The 21,451-nt window shown below is 37.1% G+C and overlaps 2 protein-coding genes across 4 annotated transcripts in view; one reads left to right on the forward strand and one right to left on the reverse strand.

Moving 5' to 3' along the window:
- Positions 1-12,659, reverse strand: part of LOC107564952 (protein Smaug homolog 1-like) — a 45,026-nt gene extending 32,367 nt beyond the window's left edge. For 2 of the 3 annotated variants that reach the window (XM_016250133.1, XM_016250132.1), the window contains exons 1-2: positions 12,080-12,659; positions 9,034-9,634 (exon numbers count right to left, since the gene is read on the reverse strand). In XM_016250133.1, coding sequence (XP_016105619.1) covers positions 9,034-9,229 — 196 coding nt within the window. In that variant the 5' untranslated portion in view covers positions 9,230-9,634; positions 12,080-12,659. The remainder of the gene's footprint in view (positions 1-9,033; positions 9,635-12,079) is intronic. The other variant, XM_016250131.1, reaches the window with a different exon arrangement.
- Positions 12,660-19,239: 6,580 nt separating this feature from the next.
- LOC107564954 (ERO1-like protein alpha) overlaps positions 19,240-21,451 on the forward strand; it is a 9,358-nt gene continuing 7,146 nt past the window's right edge. Inside the window, exon 1 of the mRNA XM_016250134.1 lies at positions 19,240-19,356. Within this exon, the coding sequence (XP_016105620.1) occupies positions 19,261-19,356 (96 nt within the window). The 5' untranslated portion in view covers positions 19,240-19,260. The remainder of the gene's footprint in view (positions 19,357-21,451) is intronic.

Consider the following 21,451-nt stretch of genomic DNA (forward strand, 5'->3'; position numbering starts at 1 on the left):
TATTATTCTAAAGCTGGTAAGATTTGCTTTAAACTTTTTAACATGACTTTTAAAATTTAACTGAGAATCTAAAATCATACCAAGATATTTTTCTTCTGATACTTGTTCTATAATCTCATCTTTAATTCTAATGTTTAATGATTCTGTTACCGGTAATTTTCTTATTGAAAAGCATATGGACTTTGTCTTTTTAGTATTTAAAGTTAAAAAAGAGGCATCAAGCCAAGCTGACACGTTCTCTAAATTTCTTGTCAACTTTTCTTCAATTTCCATACAGTTCCTACCAGATACGTAGACAACCGTGTCATCAGCATACATTTGAAGACTCGCATCAGGACACACTTCTGGAAGATCATTAATATAAATGCTAAAAAGAATCGGACCCAAAATTGTTCCCTGAGGAATTCCTATATCAATATTATGAGGAACTGACTTAAAATTATCAATGACAACACTTTGTTCACGATTTTTTAAATACGAATCAAACCATAACAGAGATTGTTTTGATATATTATACTTTGTTATTTTTGACATTAAAATATTATGATTTACGGTATCAAATGCCTTTTTCAGATCCAGGAATACTGCACCAACTTTAAATCCTTTATCGAGTGACCGCATAATATTTTCTAATAATAAACAAGTAGCAGTTTCTCTAGAATGGTTATGTCTAAAACCAAATTGTAAAGGGTGTAAAAGATTATTAGTCTCAAAGTGCTGCAAAAATTGTTCTGATACAACCTTCTCCAGCACTTTAGAGAGAACCGGGAGAAGATTAATTGGTCTATAGTTAATTGTATCACCTGAATTCCCAGATTTCAAAATAGGCTTTACCAATGCTTTTTTCCAACTATCAGGGAACTACCCAGTTCTGATAGAAAGATTAATAAGATGGGTAAGGGGCTTAACTAAAACACTTCCATTTTTTTTTTTAAAAGGCAGTGTCAAGATTATATATATACACATATATATATATATATATATATATATCTTTAGAATATGTAGTGTTTAATTCATTAATAATTCTCATAATTACAGTACAGTACAATACAGTAAAGCAAACAGAATTGTTGGGTATGTGAAGAGCGAGCGTGTCTTCTGATGCATTGTTCTGAGCTGCAGTCAAGCGTGCGCTGACAGCTCACCCTGCATATGGCATGAGCTATAGAACCAGTCTGACGGTGTGGGAGATGCGGAGATGAGAAATTAATACTTTTATTCTGCAAATATGCATTAAATTGATCAAAAGTGACAGTAAAGAATAAACTTACAAAAGATTTCAACTTTGTTCATCAAAGTGTCCTGAAAAAAGTATCACAATTTCCACAAAAATATTAAGCAGCACAACTGTTTTCAACATTGATAATAATAAGAAATGTTTCTTGAGCAGCAAATCAAATCAGTATATTACAACGATTTCTGAAGGATCATGTGACACTGAAGACTGGAGTAATGATGCTGAAAATTCAGCTTTGCCATCAAAGGAATAAATTGCATTTTAGGACTCATTAAAATATAAAACAGATATTTCAAACTCTAAAACAAGTTCATAATATTATTGTTTTTACTTTATTTTTGATCAAAGACTTGGTAAGCATAAGAGACTTCTTTCAAAAACACACAAATCTTTCTGACCCTGGACTTTTGAACAGTAGTAAATATATTATACCACAATATACTATTTTTATGGGAAAATAATTTTAAAAACGACTTACAGTGTAATAGTAGTAATAATAGTTATGACAATTTCTCAAATACTTTCACAAATTCTATATATATATAAAAAAAAATTTTTTTTTTTTAAACGGTTATTTTTGACAAGGCAAAGGGGTGTTGTTTTACACGACCATTGAGGAATTTTAAGCAAAGTATGTTGCAGACATTTCATGAAGACCCTAAAGAATCACACCAACTTGTGAAAAAGAAGGGGCATCCGATGTCCTCTTTAACAGACACATTTCTACTAGTATATCATTTTAATAGTTATTTCTGGGCATAATGAAAATAATAATTGGGATGTTTTACAATCATCTTAATGTGACTGAATCCTGATTTGGGCTAGAAGTTAATTCAACTATGTTCATAGGAAAATCTTCAGCAAATATTCAGCAAACTTCAAGACACAAGCATCTTATATGAATGCTAAAAAGCAACATGTATGAACATTGCATGCAATCAGCATAAAAGAAGATAAGACTTCTGCTCAGCTAATCAAACCAATTTGCAGATAAGCACAGCAGTATAGACAAGACTGCAAATTAAACACAGTCTCCTTCAACAGCAGCAGAGATGTCGTAGAGGAAAGCAATGTTACTCAGTAGGCCAGTAGGGAGAAAGGATGATATATCTTATGCCTTTCAAGTACCTGCATGTCATCCATTCCTTTTCGCTGAGATGAGCATATTTTGCCTTTCATTAAGATGAGAAACAGATGATGAGTAAGTTATTACCCAGACTGACTCAAGTGCTGATGTCATCCAAACTCAGCATTTTTCTTAACAAAGTTAACATCGGCGCCAGGTTTTCAACAACTTTACTTGAGTGGGAAACAAGTAGTGCTAACAAAGTAAAGTGTGTCTGAGAGGGCAAACCTAATGCTGCTGATTACACTACACTGTCCTTCTGTTGAACGTTTTTCAGTTGAATTTTTGAAGGGCTTCTATATACAACAAAACATTAATATCTAATGTTTTTAAATATTTCATGAAAAAAAACGCATATAAAAATACATGGAGACCATAAGTTGATGGATGCTCAAAGCTGGGTCAAAAGGATTTATTAATATTTAATAATGTCATTGTCAGGTAATCGAGGTTGGTAGAGAGAAACAGGATGAAGTGTAATTGATATAGAAAATGTTTATTTCAGTATATTGATTATAAATGAAATCTGATGGTTATGTTATGACCAGTAATGTTCAATTATTTTACACTATAAGATGACAAATTGAGTATAACGATTAAAGGGGTCATATGATGCTGCTAAAAAGAACATTATTTTGTGTATTTGGTGTAATGAAATGTGTTTAAAGTTTAAAAAACACATTATTCTCCACATACTGTACATTATTGTTTCTCCTCTATGCCCCGCCTTTTTGAAACGCGTCGATTTTTACAAAGCTCATCGGTCTGAAAAGCGAGGTGTGCTGTGATTGGCCGGCTTTCCAATGCGTTGTGATTGGCCGAATACCTCAAGCGTGAGACGGAAATGTTACGCCCCTCACATACTGTTGATGCCATGTCCCGGCCGGAGCGACGAGACAAAAACATTAAAACCCATTACAAACGAGGCATTTGTTGCATTCAGTGGGGACATAATTACGGATTATAATGACTTATAATCCTTCGGATGAGACGTTAAACCGAGGTCCTGACTCTCTGTGGTCATTAAAAATCATAGGATGTCTTTCGAAAGGAGTAGAGGTGTGACCTCGGCATCCTGGCCAAATTTGCCCATTGGCCTCTGATCATCATGGCCTCCTAACCATCCCCATATCTACTGATTGGCTTCATCACTCGGTCTCCTCTCCACCAATAAGCTGGTGTGTGGTGGGCGTTCTGGCGCACTATGGCTGCCGTCGCATCATCCAGGTGGATGCTGCACACTGGTGATGGATGAGGAGATACCCCCTGACAATGTAAAAGTGCTTTGAGTGCCTAGAAAAGTGCTATATAAATGTAATGAATTATTATTATTATTATTATTATTATTATTATTATTACTTATACTGTCTTCTTACGCATTGCATTGCATCGCGCCGCGTAAACATAAATCTTTGTCTGCATTTGTGATCAGAGAAATAACAAACAACAAGTGCTACTCTACTGCCCAAAACTCACGTTTGAATCATCAGTGGCAAATCCTTTAAATGAAAACGTACTTACAGACTGTGAGTCAGAACTGCCAGCATTGTAGTCTAACGTTACTCTCCCAGGATCAGTAAAAAGTCTCCATAAAATGTGCTGCACACATCTGGATATTTGGGTTGAACTGTTCTGGAACAGTGCTGTAAATACAACTTATCCACTGATTTGTAGTCGTGTCCTCTTTTGGAAGGCCAAACAAAGTAGTTTCGCTTTCACAACGAAAAACACAGCGGCCTAGCATGAGGGGAATCCACGGCTTAGCGTGCGCTGAGGCCGGGATAGAGTGAGCTGAGGCGGCGGGGTCGAGAACGGCGCAGCCGGCGGATCCGACGAATGAGCGGCAACCACATGTGACGACCCCGGGCTGAACTCCGCTTCGTCCACGGTGAAAGTTAGTATTTCCTCAGCGACCAGCACAGATCAGCTCTAGGCATGACGAAGCGGATACCGTCCTCTTTTGGAAGACCAAACAAAGTAGTTTCGCTTTCACAACGAAAAACACAGTGGCCTAGCGTGAGGGGAATCCCCGGCTTAGCGTGCGCTGAGGCCGGGATAGAGTGAGCGGAGGCGGCGGGGTCGAGAACGGCGCAGCTGGCGGATCCGACGAATGAGCGGCAACCACATGTGACGACCCCGGGCTGAACTCCGCTTCGTCCACGCTGGAAGTTAGTATTCCCTCAGCGACCAGCACAGATCAGCTCTAGGCATGACGAAGCGGATACCGTCCTCTTTTGGAAGACCAAACAAAGTAGTTTCGCTTTCACAACGAAGCACACAGCGTCTTCACGACATGGAGACAGCGGCAACAATACTACAGCGAGAATAAAAGTTACACCTTCTTTCTTTGCGTGAACATTTGGGCGGCGTTATGCAAATCTTCCCACATAGTGAGGTATCATATCTATGTGGGGGCATGTTAGAACGAGCCGTTTTAGGTAGGCGTGGTTGACTCTTAACTTTTATAAAGAATTTGAGACTTTAGTCTTTGCAACTTTACAGATCTTCTTTATGCACCAAGAGCTTGTAACACTCCAAAGAGAAAAATTGAAATCGCATCATATGACCCCTTTAATACTGACACTTGGTAATTGTTATTGTATTTTATGAAACCACTGTATGGGTTAACCAAAGATTAAGATTTCATAAAAACTTAATTATGTATAAATGTCTTGTCTTATTCATTATTATACTTAAAACCATTATAATCCTTAAAACAAATGAAAACATCTATTACTGCCAGATATAAAACTAAATTTAGCTTGTCAAATATTATATACAAAAATAACTGTATTTTGTATGACTAGAGTATCAGTTGTCCGTAATTTGCAAGCTGTGCATCAGCGCCTTAAAAGGGACACTTCACCCAAAAATGAAAATTCATCAATTACTCAGTTACTTCGTTTCGGAATGAACTTTCAGTGGAAATTCTCTCAGGTTTCATTAAAAATATAACATTTGTGTTTCAGAGATGAACAAAAGTCTCGAGGGTAAGTGAATCGACATGAGGGTGAGTAATTGATAAAAATTTGTTTAACTTTTTCTGTGAACTAGCCTATCCCTTTAAGTACATTGAGTTTCACTAACAACAAGCCATGAAATCACTACAGTCAAAAAGATTTGCTGAACAAGAAGGAGAGGTCTGGGGATTGGGAGAGATAAATCAAGTGCAGGTATTGCTAAAAAACTGAGCAATGTGAAAGAGATCATATTGACAATTTTATCCACTTATCAAAGGAACCTTCCTCCTAGAACAACCTGGTGTTACGTCTTACTCAAGGGCTCAGTGGGACTACTGGTGAATTATGGTTCAATGTTATTTGCTGGGCTTGAACCAACAACCTTTCGGTTCATAACTGAGATCCAATATTGGTCATACTGGGAGTATTATTGACTCCTAACTGGCCAGTAGCCTGGCAGTGCAGGAGAACTTCAACGGAATCTGCCCTAGTACCTTTTCTGTTCTACATATCACATGATGGACACAACATCAGCTCACATGAAGTTCTCCAAATGTACTGTAAGTCCTACCTATTAACGTCACCACTGGCCAGTCATTGTGCTCAAGTGCTGTTACTGAAAAATGGTCAAGCCAACAGAGAAGACGAGGAAAGTCGGACTCCTCATCTAATGCTTTCAGAAAGGGCTGACACTATAAACAAGTTTGATTCAGAGCAAAAAGGAATATATTTGGCAGGTTCTCCATGGCTGTCCCTGGGGTTGTGCATGAGTTCACAGAACACAGCGAGGGCTAGAAATAAACGGTTTGCTCATGCGTGGGTGCGATGTAACAGTTCGACACCCAAACCAGAAACAAGCACTCTTTCGTTTCCAAACAGCTCAGTGACATTTTTATGAAAGGCAGAAGATGTGGACTGGCCTTCAAACACACCTCCCCTAGTGACCAGTGTCCAGATCCTTGTCCTGTCCAGCCTGATTGTTTTTTTCATCTTGTTCAGCAAGACATTTCAGCTCTACACTGTAGATTCACTATATACCATAGTTCTACAGTTTGACATTAAACTTACTGTATGATTGGGGGACAAGGATTAAAAAATGAATACTCTCCTGTCACATTACCTGTCACAACAGGGAGCGTCAGTTCAGTGCATCTCACAGAGAGGCCACCATGTTAGAAAAACAACTCGGAGAGCCTTCATCATCTCAAACACACACGCACCCACGCACCCACCCACGCACGCACGCACGCACGCACGCACACACGCACACACGCACACACACACACACACAGAGGTATGAAGTCAGTCATTCATAACAACAGTGCCCCTCCTGTCCGGACTCTGCTGCCTCTGGGCTGTGAGGTGGAGGGGCGGAAAAAGGGCCAAGGGTTAAACACCAGCTCAGACAGGAATAATATTCAAACAAACACGCACCTTCTCTCATTTAGGCACATAAATATACACACGCTCTTTGTTTTATCTTACTGTCCATGCTGGATGGAACGTTTGAAAAAATTCAAACAATAACAAAACCTAAGCTGGGATTGTGTAACCTTATTTGTGTTTTGGATTCACTTTCTTCATAGATTCTCAGTCACATAGATACCAAATTAAACCACTCCACCAATGGTGGTTAAGACTGATATAGCTAGATGAAGGAAGCACTGAGGAAATGTGAATTCTACCAAAGCAAAAATAGCCTTTTTAGCATTTAAAGTGTAAGACATGAAACTAAATACGATATACGCAATACTACTTGAGTCTCAATTGCACAACACACATGCATTTTGTTACAGTGTGTGATGCTGAGATGAGAGGCAAATAAGTTGCATCATTTGGGTCAGGGGAACAAGGCAGCTCCTTCACAGAGGGAAATAAGTAGGTCATTGTGGATTCCTCTCATTGGCGCTGTTCTTTCCAAATAGTTGCATCTTTCCACTCAACTTCCAGCTGCGAGTTAACTCTGTATACACTGTCCTAATGAATGGGAATGTCTTAATGTGGTCATTTACTGGTTTGTAAAATAAAGGATCTTTGATTTCAGAGGATAGATGTGACTACTACTCATTCTAAAATATCTTTTAAACTGACATGTTGAGTTAAAATTCATTCAGACATGTAACCACTTCTGCACTACCCCTCATGATAATTTAAATTTCAGCTTATAACTAAATACATTTATATAAGACAGTAATTACTATTAATATTGTAAATTAAAATAAATATATAATTGATAAATGACCTATTATATAGGTAAAATATATTAAAATAACTGAAAACAATTCAAATTGTAATAAAAAGTTTGTGTGTGTGTGTGTGTGTGTGATAAGACAAGAGCTTAAAAGATTAATTTTGAAATTAATGTTGAATTAAATTTTTTTTTGCCTTTTTAACATTTTTGATTTCTGCATAGTAAATAAAATAGGTTAATAATGAATTACCCATTTACATTTCTACAGACGCAGTCAATTTGCCAACTTAATTACATTATAATATTACGTTATAGTATTTTCTCACACTTTATTTAAAAAAAATCACCCTATTAGCCTTAATCTTTCATAGAAACCCCTGAAAAAAAATTAAAAACTGAGTAAGTTAGTTTACAAGTTTGCTGAGCTAAACAAGTCAAAGCATAACCTTCACACGGGTAAACAACAACTAAATCGCCTGAAGTGAGTTCAGTTTGAGATACTTAATGAGGGTCCAGGCTAAACCAGACGTCTGCTTGAATGAAAGAAAATACGCTGATTAACCAAAGAATCCCTGCCGTCTGGTGAGTAATAGGAAGCTGACATTGCTCTGGCTGACATAGGCACAACTGTGTAATAGGCTACAGCCCGAGGTGAATCGCACAGGTAGGCATGCACAGACAGACACGCACGCACACACATTTCCAGTGGATTCATTCATTCCAGTGGATTCAAAGGTCACCACCACATACAAGCATGCAAAGCCACCATCTGCAATAACAAACTAGCAAATCATCATCACAAAGAAAGAACGTACGAGTCTAACAACAAAAATACACCAACCAGAAGAGTTTCAGTTGGGCTGCACCACGTCAGCTGGTTTTAATGTCACTGGACACGCCAGGGTGAGGACCACTTTAAAAACTTCATGAGTTCTTTTTTGATATCTTCATCTTGATGTTTTAGAATAACAATGACAGAGCTGCACTAAAACCCCTCATATAAAATACAACACACACCACTGCAAAACACAAGGAGGCTCTTTATGAGTCCCAGCCCACTATAAACTCTGATGGGAATCCCATGTTCAGGTTTTAGAGTGTGTATGTGTGCAAGAACAAAATATGCAATAGTACTTTCTTACTGTGCATTTACCTTTGTATAAAATATCCACAGGCCTTCAGCTCAGCGTGCTGATTGTTTATTCCTGTGCATAAATAATTGTGCTCCTTTATTGGGCTATTTGGTTTCCAAGGTATTCGTTTCCATGGTCACACGCCCACATTGAAGCGCACGCTCAAATTTAGCCCAACACTTTGGATACAACATTACATATGATGCTTTTTACATTCAGAAATCCCTATTCCACAAATCTGCAAGAAGTAACTTATGGGTAAATTAAAAGACACCTATACATTAACCAAAAAAGCTGGGTGCACCTGTTCTTAATAGGTACACCTCAAATCCACCTGCTCGCATGTGGTTAGTACTGGCAGAAAAGGTGGTAGCCTCTTTACTAACCTGGATTATTGGCCTCCCTTTCCAGAACATGCAGCTCGGTGCAGTCAGCCAAGGAATGCTCCAGACAGAGCTGAAGGAAGCGTGCTTGGGTCCGACTGACCCGCTTGAGGAGCGACAATAACGCCACCGTCTGTTCGCACTCGTTCCATCCCTTAAACCAGCCGATGAGGACTCCCACCTGGTCACGAAACATCATGATCTGGTGGGCAGGCTCACGGTACCAAGACTTGGCAACTGGGTTCTTTGAGAGGGGGAGAGAGAGATGGCCACAACCCAATGACAATGCTTTGCAGCTTACTAGAGAATCACCATGCAGATGTATCCAAAAATGCTTTCACCTTCACTTGAGGTTTGACAGAAAGTAGCCCTTTGAGATGTTATTTGCTAGTGGGTACCAATGTATTGCATCTTTGTTCTTGGGTTTTGGAGTTAGGCTTAGTGGTAGGGAATCCCTGTTTGAAGCTTTTGAGATGGTATTAGTTGGAGCTCTCCAACCCTCTGGCCACTTGGGGCTTACAAAACTTTCCTCAGCTTTTCTCCTGCATACAGTGACTGTCCAGCTTTAGTCTTGATGGCATTGTCCACAGAGAACATCTTCTTTCTGTTAAAGTAAAGAGTAGTGATTATACAGTCCATATTTTAGAAGAAATACAAACACAAAAAGTCAAGCACTAGTGAAAATTTCAACTTAATGTTTTGTTTTGGAAGCTGGTTTATGGTCCAGGTAGGTCCATAACTAGTTCCAAAAATCAGGCTGACTACCTTAGGCTGGTTTGGCTAGTAGACTGTCAGCTGTATAATCTACATATTTTGAACCCCATTGCTGGTTTCACAAGCCTTTGGAAACGTGCCACAAGTCTGTTGCTTGAGTCTTCCAGATGAAAACGACACGTAGGTAAGATTTCTTAGAAGAAACTCGAACAGGTTAACCATTTATAACGAGTTGGCAAATATCACGTGGTCTCAGTCGGTGAAACAAGTTAACTTTCCTTTCATAAGAAGCCAGAGACAAAAATAAACCTGCTTCATACAGTGGCGTTTCATTAATGAATGAATCAGTGTTTTGAACGAATCGTTTAAGAGAACGATGAACATTTGTGTACATTTCTATGCACTGACCCATAGTTTTAGTTCGCTAACTGACTGCAGTACAAGCAAAAAGCGTTAGTTCATTAAAAACAGAAGACATCTAATTCGCAAACGAACTAAATAAGCACATCTCATTTAGGAACGAGCGACTCATCTCCAGTGTAGCCAACTCATTTTCAGGGGAAGTTGCTAAAGGAAGGTTGATTTGTTGCTAAAAGATGTTGTGATGACATTGCGTGATGACGTCATTACGTAATCACGATGCAAAATTGTGTCAAATCTCAGCAAAAACATATATTTTATATATGTTCATTTAGATTTGCTCGTAGCAATATAAATGCATAATATAATGTTAAAATATAAATAACTATTTTTTAATTCATTGAATTATCGAAAACGTACACATTTTTGAACGATTACAATTTAAGTTTTATACTTTAAAGCAGTTTATTAGTAGTTAGTTAGTATGCTGCACTCTAAGAAAAGTAAAAAAAATAATGCACAATCTACTGTGTTAATATGAAGGAATTTTCTGGATTGATTTTTCCACACGTTTTGTACCTGCATTTTTAATTACGCATTGTATTTTGTGTTTTCGGGCTACAACGGATAATGTCCTGGAAAATTACTAGCACCTTTTCCATTTTTCTGCATATTTTTCTTACAGCGTACTGTAAGAAACAGTGTAACTCATCAACAATCAAGCTACTAACAACGTGTCTCATAAATGAAAAATAACAGTATTCAATTATTCAATTATTATTACGATTAAACAATTACAAATAGCAGCTAACTTGATTCCTGTAACGTGTGTACTGCTAGGCATCTTTGGTTTCCTCTTTTTGTGTAATTTAAATGGTAAATTGTGCCTTTTTATCGTTTGAGTCACTTATCAAAAGTTGCTAAAAGCTGCCAAATAAAAAAATAAAAAAAGCTACATTTGTTGCTAGGTGCTTTTGGAAGAAAAAGTTGCTAGGGTAGTCTGAAAAGTTGCTAAACTTAGCAACAAAATTGCTACGTTGGCAACACTGCTCATCTCAATAGAGAATCTTGCATCTGAGATTTTGACTGAAGATTATGAAGACAAACTTTTTTTTTTCTGTGAATTAACATAGACTGAATAATTGTTCACCTTAAGACTAGTAATGTGGGCTAAAGAATACAGTACATTTGGTCAATTTTGATATCATGCAGACTTCAGTGATTCAATTACTCAATTCACACACAAAGAGACTTATCGCCACCTACTGGCATAACGACGACTAATGCGGAATGAATCAGTGTGAACTGAACCTTCTCTGAACCGGATTCTAAAGACTCGAGAGGCGAAGTTGACACGTTAGCGGGAACGAGCGAGTTTTTAAGAATGCTTAAACGTTCTTTAGTGAATATTCGCAGATGAACTGTTAACTGGGAACTCCGCAAGAACAATGCAATCTCAATATCTTTTGTCCTGTATGTTGACCTAAATATACACTTACCTCCAAAAGCATCAGATGTGGACAAATAAAAATAAACGCAGTCTTTCGGTTTCTATTCGTGTCCATACATGCGGCACTCAAGCGATCCTCTAATAACCGAGCGGAATCACTGTCTGTCCAGAACATTCCCAAAAATTGTTGCTCGACTGTCCCTATACTGTAAGTCAGTGCACACTATTCAGTCTTCATTTTCACAGCCCTTTACATATGAAACAATTCCCCACTTTACGTCAGCAGTTTAGTGGTTTACCCTGGCTAAATCAATCGAAATGCCCCGTTTATGAGTGATAATTCATAAACAACCCAAACCTTTTAATAAAACAGACTCGTTTTGATCTCCATTTTTCATGAGTTCCCACAGAAATCTACTGCTGTGGCAAAAAAAAAAAGCTGAGACAAGAGATGTTGCAACCCAGGTTTGTAGGCTACTGAAAAGGCTTCAAATGCTGTAGTAAAAACCCTCAGAAGTCACTCACCTAAAGGAGCAGTTGCATTGGTGCTGGTCGCAGGACTGGACGGGTGCCCCTTCACTCTGGGTCAGCGTGTTTGGCCATCTTGACGAGGGTTTTCTCCCCGCAGTCGGTCGCTCTTGTTTAAGCAGCAGAGGAGAGTCTCGGCATCGCTTCACACATGCTAATAATTAACACGGAGCATTACGTCAGGGGCTTGGCAGCACAAGGAAGCACAAAAATAGAGAATGGAGTTGGGGAGCAGATCGTATTGCTTATCCGACAGGAGAGAACTGACCGGGGATCAGGGAATTTTTTTAGGGAGTCCAAGAGGTGTCCGCATCAAACTGGGCGATGGAGTGGAAGTTTTCTTTGAAATGTTTAGAATGGAGGGGATAGTTAAAAAGTCCTGTCCGTCGAAGTTTGAGGATGTTTGTGGTAGAAGGGAAGATTGTAATTTTGACCTACTGTGACGCGCGCTGAGAGTGGATTACAAAGTGTCGAAAAAGGAAACTGGGATACATTCGATTCCGCCCTGGAATTCTTCAACGGCTGCGAGGCGCGTTGTAGTAGTGGATTCCGTCCATGAGATGGCGCTGCTCTACCACAGTTTGTAATCAGATAGATCAGTGCTTCTCAATTCAGTCCGGACCAGAGGCGGACAGTAACTAAGTACATTTACTTGAGTATTGCACTTAAGTACACTTTTAGAGTATCTGTACTTTACTTGAGTATTATTTTTTCTGGGAACTTATGACTTTAACTTCACTACATTTGAAAGACAAATATTGTACTTTTCACTCCACTACATTTCTATCAAGGTCCTCGAAGTAGAAAGTTGTTACTATGTGTCAGCTTTGAAAGTCAGTGGGTGATTTTTTTCTTCTCTAAAACGTGACTTTCTGTTTTTTCAGACAGTTTATCAGTAATCACTCTTGTAGTGATTTCCCAGCATTTTTTGAGCACTGACCAGTTGCAAATGTGAAATTTATTTACAACAATTCAATAATAAGAAGTTAATATTGTGGTTTATATTAGACACAATATTGTCTGATTTTGCTCAATTGTGTACGTGAAAATATTACCTATAAAGTAACAGAAGAACTGTTGTGGATCTCCTAATAAAGCACAAAAGGTGTTGGACTGAAGCAGCACTGCACAGACTGTTCTGTGTGACATCAAAGTACAGCGAGAGCGATTAGACAGCATTTTTTAAATGTTAAACTTTTTTTTAAAGTTTTTTTTATGTCAAATAAGTCTTGCTGTTTTTTGTTAAAGCAGTGTTGCTGTTGTAAAGTTGTACAGCTACAGTTGTGTTGCTGGGTTTTAAAGCAGGTTTGACTTTTTCTTTCTTTCTTATCACTCTGTATTTACAGGATTTCACTGTCCACTCTGTTCAAATGTGGATGAATGGCTACACATAGATGTGTGCACACACTGTCAGAACTGTGTGATCACTACCATACTGCTTTTGTGGGGGTGGGTAGGGGTGTTAAATAATGATTATTTTTTTTGTTTTTGTTTTTTCCCCATAGGTTTTTAACATTCTAAAAGCTCTTTATTCCAAAGATACTACAAGCTAGTCAGTGTATTCAGCAGGTGTAATGTATTCTAAGTTGCTTCAGAACTATTGCAAGTATTACATACAACAATAATAAAACAGTGCACTGACATAAAAAAGGAAATTTACTTTTGGTACTTAAGTACATTTAAAAGCAAGTACTTCTGTACTTTTACTTAAGTAAAAATCTGTCTTTACAACTTTTACTTGTAATGGAGTAATATTTGACCAGCAGTATCTGTACTTTCACTCAAGTAATGGAATTGAGTACTTTGTCCGCCTCTGGTCCGGACCCACCTCCATTTCTATTTCAAGAACACTAATAATTTCCTACTTTGATAAATGCATGTTAAACTTGTAAATCATACGTTTCGTTTTTAATGTCTTTTTGGAGATGGTCCGAAATGAAAACGAAGACGAGATATTGAAACTTTTCCTTCATAACATTTGTTGTCATGACATCCAGTGAGGGTATGACCTTTGACATAATCGGACGACATTTCACCGCTAATATGAGTACTTTTTTATTTATTTATTTTTGTTATCACTTAGATTATGGACATTTGACTTATAGCAGTGTCCAGTGTTTGCCATACATTGAATTATTTGTGGCGGCCCGTCACAGAATCAAAACTGACCGCCACAAATAGATTTTCCAAAAGAATTCTACTTCGTTGAATAAACTGAGCACTGCACGTTTCAAAATAAAAATGCAGCGCGGGTGTTTTTATATGAATGTATAATTGAAAAGAACCGACCGTCTTCAGAAAAGCTTTGATGTAATTTTAATTTCGTCTTTCCTAGCGTTTTGTATTGGATTACAGCCTTTACCGGGGAAACCGCTATATCTACGCTCCAACAGCGCCTCCTGGTGGCAGAGAATCAATTAGCATTTGCAAGTCTGTGGGAAACGCTGGTGTCTTGTCAGCAAACATAATCAAAAAGCATGCTTCAGAACTGTTTTGAGAAGGTGCATGCTTTGAGCCATGTATTATTACCATGAATTAGGCTACTACTACTTTTACCATCTTGTGCCCTGCATTTACTCAAACTCACTTTTATGAGATAAAAAAAAATAAAAATCCGCCAAACATATCGGCCAAAAAAATCAGCATCATATATCGGCCATCGGCTGCCCTAATTTCTAAATATCAGCATCGGCCAGAAAAAAACCCTTATCGGTCGACATCTATTACTGACACTTAAATTCATTGTTTTGCCACTTTTGCACTTTATTTTTTCCAAAAATTAATGTTTATTTGTTATGCATGTTATGTATGTTTATTAAAAACAAGTTTTGTAATAACCAATTGTTCCAGTCCGGACCTTTGACACTGATGAAAATTCCGATTTGGACCTTTGAATGTAGACTTTGAGAACCCCTGAGATAGATAGACAGTGTTGGGCAAGTTACTCTGAAAATGTAATCAAATTACTGATTACTGATTACTCATTTCAAAAGTAATCACGTTACTGTTCTGATTACTTTATTTCAAAAGTAATTAGTAATTAGTTACATTACTAGTTACGTTACTTTTTTCTCCATGAAATTTATGAAATCCCAGCATACACGCTCCCGATAAACATTAACATTCACAGAACACTGTTATTTTTAACTAAAGCAAGCTGCTGCTGCCTGCATAGTTTGGCATTTATAATCTCTAAAAGACATCTCCGTTCACCGCAATCTCACAAATCTCTGTTATAACACAATAAATATATGCATAATGAATCTTTCATAATGTCTACAATTCGTGTGTTATAATGAGAGGAGACGTGAGCACGCAAATTTCAGCACTGCATTGCTCAATGCTGCAAACACGTGTTATAGCCTAAATAGAAACTCTGCATACGCTTGCACCTGTTAGTCGTTTATATTTTATATTAGTTCATGTTGCTTTTGTGCGATAGAGGAATAACAATTTATTTGTTTTAGATAGTTTATGTTTTGATATTTCTATTTTGCAGGAGTCCAGTGAATCATTTTATTCTCCCGCATCCCGCACACACATGAGTCTCTGCACTTGCCTATCAAGTCTTGTCCCGCACTCTGTTGCATCGGGTCTCGCTGGAGCAGGTCTCTAATCCACTGGCACTTGACTCGACAATGCGTGTGCTACATCCTTTTTACAATCTCTACATTATAAAACACTGCATTCTGTCAGCAATGTAACACGGCGGTAACGTACAGAGACCTCGGCTTGTAACTATATTCTAATTACTATTTTGAACATTAAATTTTAATTAAATTACTCCGTTACTAAAAAAGTAATCAAATTACAGTAACGCGTTACTAAGTAATGCGTTACTGCCCAACACTGTAGATAGATAGATAGATAGATAGATAGATAGATAGATAGATAGATAGATAGATAGATAGATAGATAGATAGCAGTGTTGGGAAGGTTACTTTGGAAATGTAATAGGTTACAGATTACAAGTTACCCTATTGAAAATGTAATAAGTAGTGTAACTATTTCAATTATTTTATTAAAGTAACGTAACTGATTACATTTGGTTACTTTTTGATTACTTTTCTAAATTTCTAACTAATGTTTTCAACTGTAAATCATTTTGAAACATTTAAAGCAGGCAGGGTTAACCTTACAGTGGTACGCAACACTGAGTACTGTCAGACTTTCAAAATCCTTCATCACTTGAATTAAGATGATAATAATTTTAATTTAAAGCACAGCCACCACAAAATCAGACCTTAGCACCACTTTTTAAGTGTTAAATCATAACAAGATATAGTTTAATAGCTATGATACTGTTTTTGAAATCAAATCTAGGTATGACAGGAAACACAGGCATCTAACAGTTAATCTAAAAAAAAAAAACCATATACATAAACCCAAACAGGAAATAAAACAGTTATGGTATAAACGTGTCCTATTCCGTGTCCTAAACTCCTGAAACATTGGTGTCTCATATTTTAGAGCAGTCAATGCAATTTGGGAAAGAAATCAATTAAATCTGAATGTGGGTGTGTGTGAAAATATTCAGATGTAACCACCTTCGTAATCTTTAACATTTTTATAAGTAACTAATTTAATTACACATTTTTTCTCAGTAACTGAAACTGTTTACAGTTACATTTATTTTGTAATTAAATTACATAACTCCGTTACATGTAACTAGTTACTCCCCAACACTGATAGATAGATAGATAGATAGATAGATAGATAGATAGATAGATAGATAGATAGATAGATAGATAGATAGATATAGTTATAGATAGTTATAAGTAGTGTTGGGGAAAGTTACTTTTAAAGGTAATGAATTACAATATTGCATTACTCCTTAAAAAAGTAACTAATTACATTACTTAGTTACTTTTTATGGAAAGTAATGCCTTACGTTACTTTTGAGTTACTTTTTAAATGTGGGCAGGGCTTACTTGTTTGTTTTTAATATAAAAAAGTTGTAAAAGCCCTTTTCACAACAGAAGTGAAATGAATACGCCTCAGGCTGAAGGAAATGCAAATTCACGTCTGTACAGTAGAGGGCGCAGCTCAAACAAATTGCATGAAGAATATGGCGCAGGAGAAGAAAGTTCAACACTATTCAGCAATAACAAAAATGAAACAAATGTGTCATTTTTGCTTATTAGTATGGTTGAATTAGATCATCGAAGGTCAGTAGCAAAGACATTGGTAAATAAAATTGGATTAAATACATAAATTATATTTGTCTTATATAACATTTAATTATTGCAGGTTTATATAATATTCTGAGTTTGCATTTGACTGTTTTTATTCATTTTGAGGAATACTGAATCTGTTTTTGTGCAGGGAGAAGAGTAAATAATGTTCATATTTAGTGTAGAACTACAGTAAGATCACAGCGCACACAACGCCTCTGCACTTACTCCCCATTTTTCTCAACATGGCAACACGAGAGCTGTCAGTCAAGACATGGGAAACAAAGTAACTAGCGGTACTTATTTGAAAAAGTAACTCAGATATTTCCTTCTAAATTCAAAAGTAATGCGTTACTTTACTAGTTACTTGAAAAAAAGTAATCTGATTACGTAACTTGCGTTACTTGTAATGTGTCAACACTGGTTATTGAAGTTGATCAGTGTAAAATAAGTATTATGCAGCTGAATCAGAGAATATGCCAGAGAATAAATCATGGCTTAATGGTTAGAGAGTCTGACTGGTAACCCAAAGGTCACAGGTTCGAGTCTTGGTACCGGCAGGGATTGTATGTGGAGGAGTGAATGACCAGTGCTCTCTTCCACCCTCAGTACCACGAATGAGGTGAGACCCTTGAGCAAGGCACCGAACGCCCAATTAGACATAAAATGTAAGTATCACAGTGCAGTTCCAAAGTACAAACTGTCATTTTAAATCTTTACCCATCTTAGCAACCTAAAACCTCTAGGTTTTACCCATTTGTCAGCAAGACGGTTTTATAATCATTTAAATATAATACAATTTTGTATGATCACTTAATCTTTTATATATTTTAATAAGTACAGGTCAGAATAAGTATGTTGTTTAATCATTACATTGGAAACATTAAAGTAGACACTTGCATTTAAAATGCTTACTATACATATGAAATCATTTTAGTACATTTCATTTGATACAAACACCAAAATGGGACATGCCATCTTTGGCCCAATAAATTAAATAAAAAATATTCTAATATATATGAATATATTAAATAAATAAATCTAAAATAATGAGAAAGAAATAAAGCTGCTAAAGTACACACACACACACACACACACACACACACACACATATCCTTGTGGGGACTCTCCATAGGCGTAATGGTTTTTCTACTGTACAGACCATATTTTCTATTGCCCTACACCTAAACCTACCCCTTACAGGAAACTTTCAGCATTTTTAGATTTTCAAAAAACTTCATTCTGTGTGATATATTAGCTTGTTTACCCATGGGGACCTCAATTTAGGTCCCCACCGTGACACGAGTCCACATGAGTCTGTGTGTATTCAGGTTTAAGTCCCCACCAGAATAGAAAAACAGGTACACACACACACACACACGTCATCTAAACGTCGCTGCATTACATTTCTGGATTTTTAACAGTAGTGCACAAGATTGCACTGCATGAACTCCAGAATAAACAGATGTACTGTCTTTAAAAGATCTTCCTGTATAAGAGGAGAACAAAAGGTCAGGTGAATATCATCAGATATCACTAGGAACCTATACTGCACTGATTCAGTACAGTTGACAGACTGGAACGCCGCCTAATACAGAATCTAGTATTTGGCGGCATCTTGCGGTGAACTGCATGTAGTGCAATTTTTATCCAAAAGAAGGAGTTCCTGGTTCAGTCTGATGACATTAGAAAGGCTAATGTTACATTTCAGCCTGACAGATTCACTGAGAATTTAATATGAAAGTAAATTAAAGCATATTTTGTGACTAAATGTTTTGTGAATGCCTGCGTTAGGCTCAGAGATTCATTGTTGCGTCAGTCATATCGCAGCAGTATTTGAGTCACGTACTTCACGTAGCGGCTGATTCAATCGGAAGTGATCTGTGAGTGAACGTGCCTTATAGCGACGTAGTACTATTATACAGAAACAACTGTAGCTGTGTAAAGACGAGAGAAAGCATGCACTGAACAAACCCATTTACGCCGAACTCGGTTCATTGATAAATGACAATGAAATCCTTCATTCTGTTGGCGCTTTCACTGACCAGCGTCCACACGACGACAGCAGCAGGATCCGCGGCGCACAGGTGCTTCTGCCAGGTGAGAACACCAACAGCACTAATGCGGTTTCATTATGTTGGAAACTCAATTTATTAAATATTAAACACGTGACACTAACATAAAAATGAGCACAGTATTATATTGTTTCTCATATAAAACTATGTTAATACCATGGTTTTAGAAATGCATTACGTACCATGTTAATGCCATGGTAAATATAAATATGATTAATATTCTTAATTCGTTTTTATTTTATTTTTATAGTTTACGTTTTAATGTGTTAAAGTTTGAGTAATTTTATTGTGTTTTGTTTATTAGTTTTTTTTGTTTTACAATTATGTCTATTTAATTTTTATTTTATTTGATTAATTTTATAAAGAGAAATGCTGCCTTGGCAACTAGCTGAAGTACAATAAGTTTGTATGTTCTAGTTCAGTTAATGTTGATTTATGATTATTTCAGGTAATACATTTTTATGGTTTTAGTTGTAATTTTACAATAACACTTTTAAAACTGATTTAGTAATCAAGGACATTTTTACAGTAATTATATATTTTTTTCTAGTTATGCTCAGCTCAAATATTTCATCAGCTATTAAAATCTCTTTGTGTGTGTGTATTAATGTGATTAAATACTATTACAGGTGCATCTCAATAAATTAGAATAAATTACTCGTGTATTAAATAAATTCAATGCACACAGACTGAAGTAGTTTAAGTCTTTGGTTCTTTTAATTGTGATGATTTTGGCTCACATTTAACAAAAACCCACCAATTCACTATCTCAACAAATTAGAATACTTCATAAGACCAATAAAAAAAACATTTTTAGTGAATTGTTGGCCTTCTGGAAAGTATGTTCATTTACTGTACATGTACTCAATACTTGGTAGGGGCTCCTTTTGCTTTAATTACTGCCTCAATTCGGCGTGGCATGGAGGTGATCAGTTTGTGGCACTGCTGAGGTGGTATGGAAGCCCAGGTTTCTTTGACAGTGGCCTTCAGCTCATCTGCATTTTTTGGTCTTGTTTCTCATTTTCCTCTTGACAATACCCCATATATTCTCTATGGGGTTCAGGTCTGGTGAGTTTGCTGGCCAGTTAAGCACACCAACACCATGGTCATTTAACCAACTTTTGGTGCTTTTGGCAGTGTGGGCAGGTGCCAAATCCTGCTGGAAAATTAAATCAGCATCTTCAAAAATGACCAGCTTTATTGACCAGAAGGAAGCATGAAGTGCTCCAAAATTTCTTGGTAAATGGGTGCAGTGACATTGGTTTTCAAAAAACACAATGGACCAACACCAGCAGATGACATTGCACTCCAAATCTATGGCTATGAGCTTCTCCACCCTTCCTCCAGACTCTAGGACCTTGGTTTCCAAATGAAATACAAAACTTGCTCTCATCTGAAAAGAGGACTTTGAACCACTGGGCAACAGTCCAGTTCTTCTCCTTAGCCCAAGTAAGATGCCTCTGACGTTGTCTGTGGTTCAGGAGTAGCTTAACGAGGAATATGACAACTGTAGCCAAATTCCTTGACACGTCTGTGTGTGGTAGCTCTTGATGCCTTGACCCCAGCCTCAGTCCATTCCTTGTGAAGTTCACTCAAATTCTTGAATCGATTTTGCTTGACAATCCTCATAAGGCTGCGGTTCTCTCGGTTGGTTGTGCGTCTTTTTCTTCCAAACTTTTTCCTTCCACTCAACTTTCTGTTAACATGCTTGGATACAGCACTCTGTAAACAGCCAGCTTCTTTGGCAATGAAAGTTTGTGGCTTACCCTCCTTGTGAAGGATGTCAATGATTGTCTTCTGGACAACTGTCAGATCAGCAGGCTTCCCCATGATTGAGTAGCCTAGTGAACCAAACTGAGAGACCATTTTGAAGGCTCAAGAAACCTTTGCAGGTGTTTTGAGTTGATTAACTGATTGGCATGTCACCATATTCTAATTAGTTGAGATAGTGAATTGGTGGGTTTTTGTTAAATGTGAGCCAAAATCATCACAATTAAAAGAACCAAAGACTTAAACTACTTCAGTCTGTGTGCATTGAATTGATTTAATACACGAGTTTCACAATTTGAGTTGAACTACTGAAATAAATGAACTTTTCCACGACATTCTAATTTAATGAG

The sequence above is a fragment of the Sinocyclocheilus grahami genome, unplaced genomic scaffold, assembly GCF_001515645.1.
Source record: "Sinocyclocheilus grahami isolate Dianchi unplaced genomic scaffold, SAMN03320097.WGS_v1.1 scaffold972.1, whole genome shotgun sequence".
Lineage (NCBI taxonomy): Eukaryota > Metazoa > Chordata > Actinopteri > Cypriniformes > Cyprinidae > Sinocyclocheilus > Sinocyclocheilus grahami.